This window comes from Populus nigra, chromosome 12 (assembly GCF_951802175.1).
Source record: "Populus nigra chromosome 12, ddPopNigr1.1, whole genome shotgun sequence".
NCBI lineage: Eukaryota > Viridiplantae > Streptophyta > Magnoliopsida > Malpighiales > Salicaceae > Populus > Populus nigra.
This window is the reverse complement of record NC_084863.1, coordinates 13,749,243-13,764,212: the sequence shown is the minus strand read 5'-3', so window position 1 is coordinate 13,764,212 and position 14,970 is coordinate 13,749,243. Positions and strand designations below refer to the sequence as shown.

The 14,970-nt window shown below is 29.0% G+C and overlaps 1 protein-coding gene and 1 non-coding gene across 2 annotated transcripts; one reads left to right on the top strand and one right to left on the bottom strand.

Moving 5' to 3' along the window:
• Positions 1 to 609: 609 nt before the first annotated feature.
• On the top strand, positions 610 to 743 carry LOC133670298 (small nucleolar RNA snoR86). Its single transcript, XR_009834042.1, has one exon. It is a non-coding gene; the product is annotated as a small nucleolar RNA snoR86 (small nucleolar RNA).
• Positions 744 to 3,914: 3,171 nt separating this feature from the next.
• On the bottom strand, positions 3,915 to 9,344 carry LOC133669707 (stearoyl-[acyl-carrier-protein] 9-desaturase, chloroplastic). Its single transcript, XM_062089939.1, has 3 exons — positions 9,102 to 9,344; positions 5,273 to 5,777; positions 3,915 to 4,791 (listed from the first exon to the last, which is right to left on the bottom strand). The coding sequence occupies exons 1-3, from the start codon at positions 9,224 to 9,226 to the stop codon at positions 4,231 to 4,233; spliced, it is 1,191 nt and encodes a 396-aa protein (XP_061945923.1). The 5' UTR covers positions 9,227 to 9,344; the 3' UTR covers positions 3,915 to 4,230.
• Positions 9,345 to 14,970: the final 5,626 nt, after the last annotated feature.

The following is a 14,970-nucleotide window of genomic DNA, read 5'->3' as shown; positions in this document are numbered from 1 at the left end:
TAATTAAGATCAATGTAGTTGAATTTGTTATAAACTTGCAATTTAGGTTATAAATATTTTTAACAAAATTCCATTTCTAATAAATTTAATATTAAACATTGAAATAAATAAAAAATTTATATGATTAAGATAGGAATCAAATTAAAAAGTTTTGCAGTATAGTCCCTGTAAAGACTGAAAGAGTTTGAGGAGTCAATAATACACCTTGTGTTTAGGTATTCTGCTCCCCAAATCGATGACAACTTGAGCTTAGGCTTGGGGTTGCAAATCTTAGATCCAGAAGGTAATTGTGGGAAAGTAACATAATTATATTTTAATTTTTATATATCCCTTTTTTGTTTGGGCCGGCCCATATTCAAGTTGGATACAAATGGGCTGGGCTATGCAATTCCAAGTAACGTGGTCTAAGAAGTCTTTTCAGCGTCTAGGGTTTCCTCTCTTCCCTGCTCCCATCTCCTATATAAAGCGTTCTTGTCTCTCTCCTTGCCAGTACCTCCCCCCTCCTCTTTCATCTTCTTAGGGTTCATTTGTAGTGGTATGTTTGTATTATTATGGTCTGTTTATAGATTTATTTAAAAAAAATTGAGAAAAGAGAGGAGCCAATTTGCAGAGCAAGGGCGTCAAGAGAAAAGAGACGGCGTGATTTGCATTGAAGGTTGGCTATATCAAAGATAAAATTGGCGATTCTCCGTGCCTATCAAATCTGTTCATTTTGATCATGGCCTCGAACAAGTCGCTACAAATCGTTTTAAATCTCTCCTTTCTCCTCATCTTTTTATTTCTTTTATTTTTGCTATTTATTTCCTAGTAAAATGAAAAAATAAAGAGCACTTCTAGGCAAATTCAATCCATTTTCTAAATAAAAGGGATCTTTGTCGACCCAGAGCTCTGAAAATTAGTGCTTGTTAGCTTTGAGAATCAGATCTGCAGGCTTTTAATAGAATAGAAAAACACAGATCTCGAGCAATTGGATTAATTAGTAGCCTTCCCAAGCACTTGAGCAAAGCATAGTCGTTAAACAAATCATTGCTTCATGGCAATCGGATTGAAACATGGATTGAGGAGATGATTTTGGAAAATTTTGTTGGGTCAATGTCAAATGTGACAATTCTTGTATTTTTAAAAATTGTTATATAAAAATTAAAGTAACAAAAAAATAAAAAGATTTAAATTAATTGAATTAATGATTCATGTTCGTTTGGACTTTGGATAGCTTCAAAGCTATACTTCATAATTAAATTAAATTAAAAAACCGTTTGGAAATGACTTTGTTGTGTCCTTACAAAATTTTAATTTTTTTTTATTAAAATTTAATATAATTTATATATTTTAAATTATTTTATTTAATATAATTTATATATTTTTGTTCTATTAATATTAAAAATTATTTTAAAAAAATAAAATAATATTATTTATATTTATTTTAACATGAAAAGTTATTTAAAAAATAATTGTTATCACAATACTAATAGGAATGTGGGAATTAATTGAGGTGTGTTTAAGTTGGTTTGGATATTTTATGTAAATAAAAAAAATAAATTAAAATTAAAAAGGATAATTAATATATTGATGAAATTTTATATTTTAGTTGTATAGTAAAATATTCTAAATTCTCTTTAAAACAAAAATATTAAAACCATGGTTCAGGAGCTTTTGGTATTATGAAACTTTTTGGTATTATAAAACTTTGATTGCACAGTAAAATAATTATATTGTTATTAAAACTAGAAAAATTAAAATCAATATCCAAACCTCTTTTTGTATTTTTATTAATGTGAACAAGGAGCAATTAAACTATTAATAAATATTAATATAATTCTAAAAAAAAAAGTTGATGACCTGTTCTAGGCAGGTATTAGTTGGTCCTGTTTGTTTTTGCGTTTCAAAAGCGCTTTTAATAAAATTTAAATTTTTTTTATTTTTTTATTAACTTCAAATTAATATGTTTTTAGTGTTTTCAAATCATTTTGATGTGCTGATGTCAAAAATAATTTTTAAAAAATAAAAAAATATCATTGGCATGCATTTTGGCACGAAAAGCTATTTGAAAAGCAACCGCAACCACAATGCCAAACAAACTCTTGTGAGAGATGTTTGTACTTTTTGGACGATGTACGCAATCTCCTAGTAATCAAACGTCACTATATTTGATTATAATTTTTAATTTTTAATGAGTAATAATTTTGTTTTGTGGTTTTTTCCATGTTATTTTTTTTAGAATAATTTTAATTTTATGATTCAGGTTATAGATTTTAAAAATTAGTTTGATTTAACTTTGATTATTTTTTTAAGTCTTTAAAAAGCAATTTTTTTTCAATTTTATCATTCAAACTTAATTACTAAGTCTTGAACTTTGTGATTTTTTTTTTTAAGATTATCCTGAGTTATAGATTAGTTAAATTAACTGAATTGATTTAATTTTTTATTTTTTTAAAAAAAATATTCAGTTTGTCCTTGGACGATTTACTGCTAATTTAGATTTAGATTTTTTTTATTTTCTCTTTGTAAGTTTATTAATTTATTTATATAAATGGTTATTCATTTATTTAATTAGATAATTACATATGTTTTTCTATTTACTTTTTAAATTTTTTTATAAAAAAAAATATCAAAATAACCTATATATTCAATATTTTTTTAAAAAAAAAATTATAACTCACATCAAAACAAGAGTTAATAGCTAGTATGCCTGTAAAAGTCACCGAAGAGAGGCCTTTTGAAACTTTTGAATATAGGCTTGTAGAAGTCATTGAAAATGTCATGTAGCCTGAAATTCATTAATGGCAAGGAAAATAAAAACCTACCATATAATGTCAAGAAGTACAGAATTTGTCTTTCTATACATGCAGTAATACTGTGTTTGGTTAGTGATTAATTATAAAAATAGAGATATTTTGATAATTTTATATTTTTATAGTTTTTAAGTGAATTTTTATCTTTTTAATATTATGAAAAGACATGTCTTTTTTAGCAAATAAATTTGTATCTTTTTATTTGGTCAAATGTTTTCTTTTTCTTGCAAATAAATTAGCAATGGATTCATATTTTGTATTTTTTTTTTCATAGAAAATCATTTATTATGCTCATCATAAGATCCTATATTAAAAAATATATATACTCCATTGCGAAGGAGTATGTTTCAAAATGTATGTCTCTTATCAAAAATCATCGAAACTCAAAAACTGAAATTTACTACCTTATCATTATTTAAAAATCAAATTCACATACTTTTTAATAAACACAATAAAAAAATATATATATGTATATGAATTAACATTTAATACATCTTAATACAATATAACCTCTATAAGTTAACACTCGATAAATTAATAATTTTGATCGATCCCGACAATGTAATAATTCAATAAATTTATATAATAATACATCTAAAAAAACACATAGGTTTCTCTTGACATGTAAATTATATTTGTGAAATTTTTTTGGTTAAACAAATACATAAAATAATAATAATAATTCATAATTAAATAATATTTGTTTAACCACAATACATAATACATGTATTAAGTTGAATGTCTTGGGGGAAAAAAACCCTTGTTAAATTACATTTTTTCATCAAGTAATGTATAAATCAATAAATAATTAATTTATCGATTAAATAATATCATGATTATTTAATAAATTTTCAATATACAAAAGATAATAATTTCTATTTATAGAGGAATAACTACACGGGTAAAAAATCCAATAGAAAGTATAAAGAGCAGCATGTTTCAATATTTGAATTCCAAAACGAGGACCGATATCAATGCCAAACTTCACTTGTGATTTATCATGTATGGCTCCATATCCATCAAATGATCCTGTATTAAGAATAGTTCTTGTTCATCGGCAAGCTAGCCAAGATGGCAGCCGGGTTTCGCCCTATATTGAGGCCCAAAGGGGGACATGAAAAGTTGCACCCATGAAGATTGTCATCATCATCGTCAAAATTGCCAAGAAAGGATTATTTGCTTACACTCAGGACAAACACAGACACAGCAGACTACTTGAAAAGAACACAACATCAAAACTACAGCTACCCCCATCAGCATTCCCAAAGACAAACACACAAGAAACAACTGTTTCTGCAACTACACCTTGACCAAACTCACTTCCCAACAAACTCCCTTCCCACAGACTAAAACTAAAGAGCTGCAAGACAAATTGCGCTTCGCAATTTCTGTATCTGTGGTGAAGAGTGAAACTAACCATTGCTGTTGCATTTTGCACTCAGAGCTGCACCTGTCTATCAAAAATCCAACTGAAAGGAATGACGGGTCCTTGCTTGGCCCTCCCTTGAGCTCTTTCTTCCAGCTTTCTAATTCTTGGAGGCAACCCGCAAACATAATCCTGAGCTTTTTTGCCCTCAGCAGAAAGTCCAGTCAAGTTCTCCACCTTCCACCTGCCCACCAAGAATTCCAATATATCAGCATAGTCCTTGGCGGTGTAGACTCCAAGACGCTGTGCAACGGCTGAAAAGTGCTCAAAAAGGTTATCATCACTGCCATCATACATCAAGTGTGCAGGCATAGCAATTTTCTTCCTCATCATGTCAGCAAAAGCCAGAACAGTTGCATCAGGATCAATCTCGAAGAGCTTTTCCACTATCTTTGTGTAGGCAGTCTCATGACGCTTTTCGTCTGCAGCAATTATACCACATATCTGAGCCAATTTCATGTCTCCATGCTCCTTGGCATGTCTAGCAGTGTTCCCGTGGGAGATGAAGGTTGCCCTCTCTTGGAAAGAAGTGTAGATGAACCCCAGGTAGGGACTATTTTCTGTCCGTGGATCCTATGAAAAGATACAAGAAAAGAAAATCAAATTAGAAAAAGGCACCTTCCAGGCTAAATTGTCAGGTGATCTACTCCATGGATCCATATTATTAACTCTTATAAAGGTATCTAGATTTTGCTTCAAATGTAATCATAACAGGAGATTATTTTTTTCAGAAAATAAACCCAATAGCAGTCCTAATTCTTCAATTTCCAGTGAATTAGATCGAGATTAAACTGCAATTACAAATGCATGCATATTGACTGGGTGGAAAATTAAACCACCACCAACCAGTAGAAATCAATTTACTACGCTAATGACTGAATCCGCAACTGCAGAAATTTTTATGTGTGGTGACCACCCAGAAGTGCATCCAGAATTGCATCACAATTGCTAACCGGACCAATGAAAAATCTATGAACTTGTGGTCAAAGGATCAATCATGTTTCTTCTGTGAGCATGCATCCAAATATAAGAAAATTTACGACAAGGATCTCACCATTCCTGACCCAATTAAATATTGAATTGTCTTCTCAATTTGCCTCATGTCCACTCGCCCAGAGAGATAGAGATACTTGTTAAGAAGGTCACCATGCCTATTCTCTTCAGCAGTCCACGCCCTTGTCCAAATTGCCCATGATGAAAGGCTAGCACCTGTTTCATCACGAACTCCATCCAAGGTATTCAGCATTGTTTGATAAGTTGGAAGAGCTTCTTCTGTGACCATGTCTCCAACCAAAACAACAAAGTAATCATCTGGTAGCTCCTTTGCCCTCTCCCTGAGTTCCCTGACTTGTTCTTCAAATCCATCAGAGGCAGGATCGGGCAGAAAATCTTGTGGTTGCCAACATTTCTCAACTGGCTTCAGATGAACCAAGATGTTCTGCTCAGCCCAATCCTCCATAGATTTGAAGATTTCAATCTTTTGGGGTGGCATAGAATGTGTGACTTGTACATGCACCTCCCTAGGGGGCATAAAAGGCTTCTTGACACTCTCAACCTCCCTGCATTGAGTAGAAAGATTCAGGATTGTGTGCTTAATGTATAAATTGGATTTGTCTCAGGGATTAGACACAGCTTAATGCTTCTACACGGTGACACAATAGTATAATAGGTGCCAATATTTAATTAGCGACTGTTCCTGCATGGCCTGTTGTATAAGAAACAATGAAAAAGACCACGACGTGGAGAGAGGATATACACAGAAATTGATTACAAATTGGTTTTACTAATGTCAGGGCAGTTTGATGCAAGGTTGAGCACACGCTAAAGGTTTGTATATACAGTCTTCACTCACTTTGGCTAGAATCTCTCAGCTTTTCTGGGGTAACAGTGGAAAGAGAGTTAAAGACAGGCTTCCCTTTCTCTCCATTTATTGAATCTAAACTTCACTAATTGTTGCTCACACACTGTTCAATCTCCCTGGCAGATCCCTCACCTTATCACCATAAACTCCCATCTCCGGAATACAAATAAAAAAAAAAAGTGGATGTTCCCATTGTATAGCACTACCATCACCATAGGCCCAAAAGAAACCCATATTCTGGTTTGAAAATCAGAAACATGGTTATGGATTTATTTATCTTAATTATATAAAAAATGATCCTCGGCCCTCATTCAATGTGTTGCACATTAACTAGCAAGTCCTCTAAGTTATAGTGTTAGCTGGTTGAGTGGAACATCAAACACAGCAGTTTAAGGCATCTTTGCTGAACAATTACTCTTCCTCCTTCTAAAGGTAGCCAATTGAAGATTGTTTATTTTCGGCGTAAACAAGAACCCAAGTACAGTTTTCATACAAAACAGACTTTGCAAATGCCACAATCTATTATCAAGCCAAATGCCAGTATCACAACAACCACAGCAGAAAACAAGGGATAGTGGGAATCAAACATCTTATCAAATGATCTCATATGAAACAATAAAATGTTAGATTCACAGTTACAAAAAAGAAGGCAACCCGTGAATTCCACCTCAAAAAGAAGAGCAACGTATAAAATAACATGCGACAAGAACACAAACAAGCAGCTGGCTTGCAGCTACCAAAAGCAAGAAAGTGGAAACGAATAGGGAGAAGAGTTGTAGGGAAAAGAGTTATTTGGTTCTTATCAACATGACATACAGCTACAAGTTAGATAATAGTCAATGCTCTCACCTATGGAACCAATGCAAGGGCTAAACATTTGGGATATCAAACTAGGTTCAACAACTCAAATACCCACTTGAAATAAACCAAAAAACAATATCTGCCTCATAAAGATGTCTGAAAAATATAATTATACTATATAAATCACCTAGTAGAAAAAAAAAGATAATAAATAAAAAATTAGCATCCAATGCAAAAATCATAAAATTTAAAAGAAAAATGCTGAAGATCCTCAAAGATTAAAAATGAAATTCGAGTTCACCAAACCCCTCAAGTGAAAGAGAAATATTTCTGCACCACCTAAAAAACATGGCAAAAAGCTACTTGAAGAAAAGTCAAAGATTCACAACCTGTCAACCAGTGCAAAAAGGGATCTGTCTACTTAGCCACCCATTTTAAAGACTTCCACCAACTTGAATATCCTTTTTAGATGTAGATTCAACAACATTTAAAGAAAAAAAAGAACATGACAAGCAGAAAACGTACTACAAAAATTACATCTATCAGCCTAAAAATGTAATCATCGTGTTTGAATTGAACCACACGTAAAATTGTGCTACATAGATCACTCTACATATGTATGAGTCTAATAGAACTGACAGCAGGGAACAGAAAAAAATGACCGCAGAAAAAGAATAATTCTCAAAGCATATAACAGCAGTAGAACCAGAATTACAAAAACACCCCAGGTCACCTCTGGTAATGACCTATCATAGTAATGTAAAGGACACGAATCATTCAATAAGCTAATAAATACAGAAAAAACTACCACAACAGAGTAAACATGAGCAAGCAACAAGTGCACAAGCATGCAGCAATCACATGCAACATAGATTATAACGATGAATCAATCAAAATATTAAAACCAAATTGATAAACTTTCAGCCAGGTTTTTTATCCAATGATCATTGAAAGTTTAAAGTTTTTGTCTCCAAACACGTACACAAACAAGCAACCATATATGATACATCCAAGCATCTTACTTCATCCATCTCTGAAACCAAACACCAAAAGCTTCAATGACACCGACAAAAATATAAAAACCTTTGACATAAAATAAATGCTTCTTTTAATAGAAGAGAATCAATGCAAATGCTAACCTGGAATTCTAGAAACAAAGATATGGACAATATAACAAATATCTTAACCACCCCGTCACCGTTTAGCCAGAGAAGACAACCAGAAAAAAACGAGCTGGCATTAAAACCACAGGCTATAAAGAAAACCACCAAACCAAAGAGAACCATCCCAACCACATATATGAATCAAGGGAAATAATAATAAATAATAAAGGAATTTCAATAGCATATGCCTTTAATGGCTCTAGTCATCATAAGCCAGAATCTTATGAAACCTGATTTCACAGACGGCAAAAAATTGACCCCCCCCCCCCCAAATCAATTCTCTTCTCTTAGTTGGTTTTTTCATAACATGCTAAAAACTCCAATGAATCAACATAATAAATGTCTTGCAATCCCGATAAAAAAACTTTTTTCTAAAAAAAAAACGACAAGCATAGAATCATAATTTTTTATGCTATAAAAACAATAGAACCACCACTCCAACAATTTTTTTTTAAAAAAAAAATACTTCGATGTTAAAAAATAGACTATAAATACGAGAATGTTCAGTTGGACACTGTACAAACTTGAATTAAAGTCTCAAAAAATAAAAACCTTTATAAAACAAATGTGAATACTTACTCGAAACAAAAAGGCACATCTCTATGAATTCAAGTTATAGATGCTAAATTTGAAGGGGACAACAATTAGAAGATGAATCAAAAGAGCATCGCAGGCAACGAACAAAACTCATCTAGAACAGACCTGAAGCAACTTCCATTCAAATCAAATCAGGGCAAAACAACACATCACCACAGGCAAAGACCAAAAGCAAGGTCCATGATTATTGAAAAACTGTTGAAACTTTCAAATTTGATACCCAAAAATAGAAAAAAGTGTTTGACAAGAGAGAAAAAATGTGTTCGAAGGCATAAACAACAAGATCACAAAACCACACACGAATAAGTAATGAACACAGAAGCCAAATTACAGTGAGGAAACAAAAACCCAGATCCAAAATCAGCTGAAAATCTTAAAAAACATGCAAAGATCCATGCTTTATAAGCAAAAACAAAATGGGCATTGAAGAGAAAATGAAACAGGGAAAGAAAGCAACTCACTTGGTGCGAGAATTCAGGGTATAAGCCATGCGAACCTTAGGAGATCTCAAGCTAGCCATTGGTGGAAGAGAAAACGCAGGTAACTTTTGAGATTGAGAGACAAAAGGATTGAGCTTGAGAGCCATTGCTTGCTGTTTTGTTTCTGTGTCCCAGGCTCAGTTTCCTCCACAAAGAAAAAAGAAATCTTTTTTTAAGGAGAGAAAAAGAGCAGGGGAGAAAACAGTGATGTAGTAAAAGTAGTGGGACTCAAGTGCCTTATATTCAGGGTGTGTATATATATATATATATATAATTACTTATATTTTAACACAATTACTTTTTTGCCCCACCATTTATTTCTCTCTACTTGCTTGTTAGGAGATCTTCAGGGCAATACTTTAATTTTATTTTGTAGAATTGAATCAAGGAAAAATAATTTTTTTATTCGAATATAATATTTTTTATATGGAGAGTAATTTTAGTTTTTTAAATTTTTACTCGGTTAAAAAAATATATTTTATAAAATTACTTTTCTTTACAAGTTTTTTACTATTTTTTAAATAAAGAAAATTCTCATATAAATAGTCGATAAAAAATACCGTGTAAAATGTAAATTTAATTATAATAATAACATTAAATCATGATCATTTATATATAGGAGGTTTAAGATTAATTATTAAGGTATTACTAGAGTGTTCTAAATCTTTAGTATAAAGTAGGGTTTATAAATAAATATTCCGATAGGTCATTTTTATGTGACAGAAAAAATAATATATCAAAAATTATTTAAACCTAATACAAAACGTATTTCTTGAAGAGAGAATTTAGCCAATATTTTAAAAAATTACACCAAAGTAATTTTTAAGCATAAACATCTCAAAGCAATATGAATTAAATAATATATAATCAGCCCAAAATCAAAAACTAAATATGATGACACTCTCAAAAAAAAAATCACCCACATTTAGATTGATGATTCATCTGTTTGAGAACGCGATACAAACCGTGTTTTTTAAAAAAATAAATTTTTTTATATAAAAAATTAAATTTTTTTGTATATTTTGAATCATTTTAACGTGCTGATCTTAAAAATAATTTAAAAAAATAAAAAAATCATTTCAATACATTTCAGCACGAAAAGTTATTTAAAAACCAATAACAACCACATCCTCAAACATCCTTTAATAAAAAATTATCCAATGGGATGGTAAAATCAAGTGCTATATTTTTTTTTATTAATTAGCAATAATATATCAACAAGTTGATGACAAAATCATGCGCTGTGTTTGTATTCAAGTCTAAACTAGCAATGAATTTATCAATGACCTAATGCACTGGAGGTTGATATTAATTAGGGTTTCTGACAATAGCTAAGTTTGAACTACAAGAAATAATTCAAGGTTTATTTAATATATGTTTTTGTAATATATGCCTGAGGGCGCAGACAGCAAGTTTGACAAATCAAGTGTATGATCATACTTCTAGTCAAAATATACATGGTATAATATCTTTTTTGTGTAAATGATGTAACACGATAAGCATGAGGTATGATTCAAAGAGATATTTGGACATGTTTGCAAGTTTTGATCATGGTGTGTAGAGCATTTTCTTGGTAGAATTTTCTTGGGTTTGCTTTCAGTAGTTGGTATGATAAAAGATTCAATGAATGGATTGACTAGTGCAAGTTTTAAAGAGTTGGTTTGGTAATTCAATAAATATATAATTTGTGTTTCGGAAGTGTTTTTTAAAAAAATAATTTTTATTTTATTTTTTTGCTTCAAATTAATATGTGTTTGATGTTTTCAGATTATTTTGATGTACTGATGTCAAAAATATTTTTAAAAAAATAAAAAATATGAATTTAATGTGTTTTGAAATGAAAAACAATTTGAAAAGTAACCGCAACCACACTCTCAAATATGCTCTGTCAATAACGGTTTGTCATGGACAGAACTATTTAAAAAATATATATAAAAAGGAAAACTAAAAGTGCGGCGATTTTCTTATGGTGATATTAAACATGGACAAGAAGATATATCTTGAAATCCCTTGACTTTGGATCTTTGCCTAGCGTGAGTTTTTAATTAAACTATATATAAGAGATAACTTTATATGAATTTGTTTATTAAGAGGGTTTTTGAAAGTATGGTGGTGATTGTTTTTTAAAGTACTTTTTGCTCAGAAATACATCAAAATAATATATTTTTTTATTTTAAAAAAATTATTTTTGACATCAGCACATCAAAACGATCTGAAAACACCAAAAAAGCTTTTAAAACACAAAAAATAGGGTCTAAATAGGTTCAAAGAAAACTCGAATTACCAATGTTTATTTTGAAAAACTAGTATTGAATGATGAAACCTAAAAAAAAAGGATAGAAAATAAAAATTAACGTCATGCTATATCAATTTTTCAAACTCGTAACTCGAGTTATTAGACTTTAAATAGCTTACATGAAAAAATAGTAAAACTTAATCCTCAACATTTGAACGACAAATTATCATTGTTATTACTACCATTAGTAATAAGTAAAATTATTGTTGTTGTTTTTTTTTTTTATTATTATTATTATTATTATTATCATTACTACCGTTACTATAATAACATCAATATTATTATCATTTTTGTTGTTACCCTTATCAATAACATCATCATCATTATTATTTTGATTATTATTAATATTATTACCACAATTATTATTATAATAAACTATTATCATTACCACTATTATTAACATTATTATTACTATTAGTGGTATTATTAGTAATATTGTTAGTACATTATCATTATTATCATTACTATTATTATTATTACAACTATTATCACTCATTATCACTACTATTACAACTATTATAATAAAAACTATAAACTTGATTTGAAGGATAAAATAAAAAATCATAAAAACTTTGATAAAAGACAAAGAAAACAAATAAGAAATCAAAAGAAGAAGGACCAAACAAAAATTAATATTATTATTGAAAAAAAATTCATAAGTGTTATTTAAATGATAAAATTATAAATTATAAAAACTTTGATAAAAAGGTCAAGGGAAAAAAAATCAAAAGTAAAAGGCCTGAATTAAAAAACATTACATATATAAATTAGAATTGAATGATTAAATTAAAAATAAATAAAACTTTAACAAGAAAAAAAATAACTACAGTCAAAAATTAAAATTAAAATGAAGGATTCTGAAACACTTCTAGAGACACGAGAGAGAAATGAAGGGGAAAAAAAAGAGAAAATGCTATCAACAATAGACGGACCTGATTTAACCATGTCACCGGACTCCTGGCTATTAAAGATGGGACAGAAAGAATATTAAAAACTTGATTTCACTAAAAAATAAATTAATCAAAGGTGATGGGCAACAATGATTCAATCAAGACTGAAAATCACAGGCTCGCATTACACGGATTAGCAATATTTAATTAATTATTTAATAAAGAGTAAAAAGGAGGGAACACACACACACATATATATTAATGGATAAGAATCAAATCTACGGGATTTCCTAAAACCTAAATTATTATTTATTTAAAATTAGAGAGACTCTTTTTATAATACAATCCCAAATTATTCATGTATCATGATGTAATATGAGGTTAAGATTAGGGATAAAATGGTAAAAGAGAAGAAAAGGACAAATAAATATATCCCACTCGTTAGTGTAGTGTAGTGCGGTAACTTTTATTTTTTATTTATTTTAAAAATAAATTTTATTTAAAAATATAAAAAAGTATTATTTTTAATTATTTTGATGCATTAATATAAAAAATTATAAAAAAAACTAATTATTAAGCATACGTGAGTTGTTTGCATGGCTTTCACCTTCAGCTAGAGGTTTTTTTCAGTTTTTTTTCTAGTGATTTTGATGTTTTAATATAAAACATTATTTTAATACAAAGTTAGCTTCAAATCACGAAATTCCAATCAATAAAGTTGAGTAATTGATCAAATAGCTTTGGAGTAATGTTTCTACCTTTCTATCAAAATCAAATCTCAAATCAAGGTATAAAAAGAAATATTCACGAATTATATATATATATATATATATATATATATATATATATATATATATATATTATTAATTTAATAGATATTTAAATAAAAAATATTTTTAAAAAATATCCAAATATACAGAGACATTTTGTGTTGTTTTTACGGTTTCTTCCACGTTCCACTAGAAAGCCCAGATGACCTCTTCTTCTTCCTTCTTTTTTCGTCAAGCTGTCTTTTGTTTTCTTGCACCTGTCCACCTCTCGATTTCCCATCACATGATGTTTCAACTTTCTTCATTTTTTTATGCTTTTCAAAAATAATTTCCCCGTGAAATATTTTTATTTATTTCTTATTCAGTCTATATCATATACAATTCATTTTATTTTTCTTCTTTTTAAAAGGGCTCATTGTATTTTCTTTTAATTCTCAGTGTTGAAGGGATATATCATTGCAGATAAATAATATAACGATTGAGTTTTTTTTAATTTTTTAATCATTTTATTACAGATAAATAATTTATTTAGCATGGAGATTTTATATAGAAATAAAAAAATTAATCAAGATACACGTAAATTGATCTAAAAATTCATATTGATAAATAAAAAATCGTCGAGCCGTGAAATGTGGTTGGTGCTCACAGCGAGTGTTTCAGAGTATGGTTGCGATTGTTTTTCAAAGTGTTTTTCATTAGAAATGTATTAAAATAATATATTTTTTATTTTTTAAAAATCATTTATGATATTAACGTATCATAATAATTTAAAAACACAAAAAAAATATTAATTTAAAAAAAATAAAATTTTAAAATTTTTTAAAAACTATTTTTAAAAGACAAAAATAAATATTACAATAATAAAGGAGTTGCCTGTTAAGTACAAACAGCTTAGATGTGTCGGTTAGCCCATCACACTTTGTGATTAGATAGGGACGACTGACATAGAAGTCCATTAAGTTTTTGTCCTCTTTTAATTACTAGTTGAAATAGAAAGACATCATGCTTATATTTTTAGGTTAAAATCTATATTATAGTTGTAATACCTCGCACGAATGTTCAGTTTGGCAAGATCTGGAGGTTTGATCAATATTTTATTTTTTAATTAAAAAAAGTCAAAGGATCTAGGCTCGAGTTTCGACCGCGTTAGCTTTTAGTGGTTAATAGGTTTATACAAGTTTTTGATCAAGTTAGTCAAGTTTGGTATTGTGTTCCAAATCATCGAATGGTAACATGATGTTTTCATCAGAGCTCCAATATGTTTTTAGTATTTTTTTCAAGATGTTGTTTTTTGTTTTTAAAATATAAAAATTTACTTTAAAATTATTATGACAGAACAATAACTTAACAAACAAGATATTAAAAAAGCGGCCTTAATGCTATCCCTTTTTTTAACCTATAGAGTTCATACTTTGAAACTAACATTTATAAAAATTAATTAAATATCTTTAGATAGTTCAATACAAGTTTTTTACCAAATTAGCTTGAGTTTTTTTTTGTCTAACTAACAATGATTTGAGTGTGTTATACTTGCTTCTTATAATTCAAGTAGTGGATGGCTCACTTTTCTATAATGATAAATATGATTCACTTAATTTATTATTAATGAATTTTTTTAATATTAATGAATTTATTTTATCTAGATATTTCCAATTATAATATAATTTCTTAATCAAAACTCCTTAATTTCTTTCCTTTTTTTTTCTCTTTCATCTCTCTTGATAATTTATTATTTTTTTTAGATGTACAAGCTATAATATATATTATGCTTTTCAGTCACTAATATTTTTAATTTACTAATCAAATCTTTAAAAAAATCCATTTGAAGCCATTGGCTTTAACTATATATATATATATATATATATATATATATATATATATATATATATAGAACA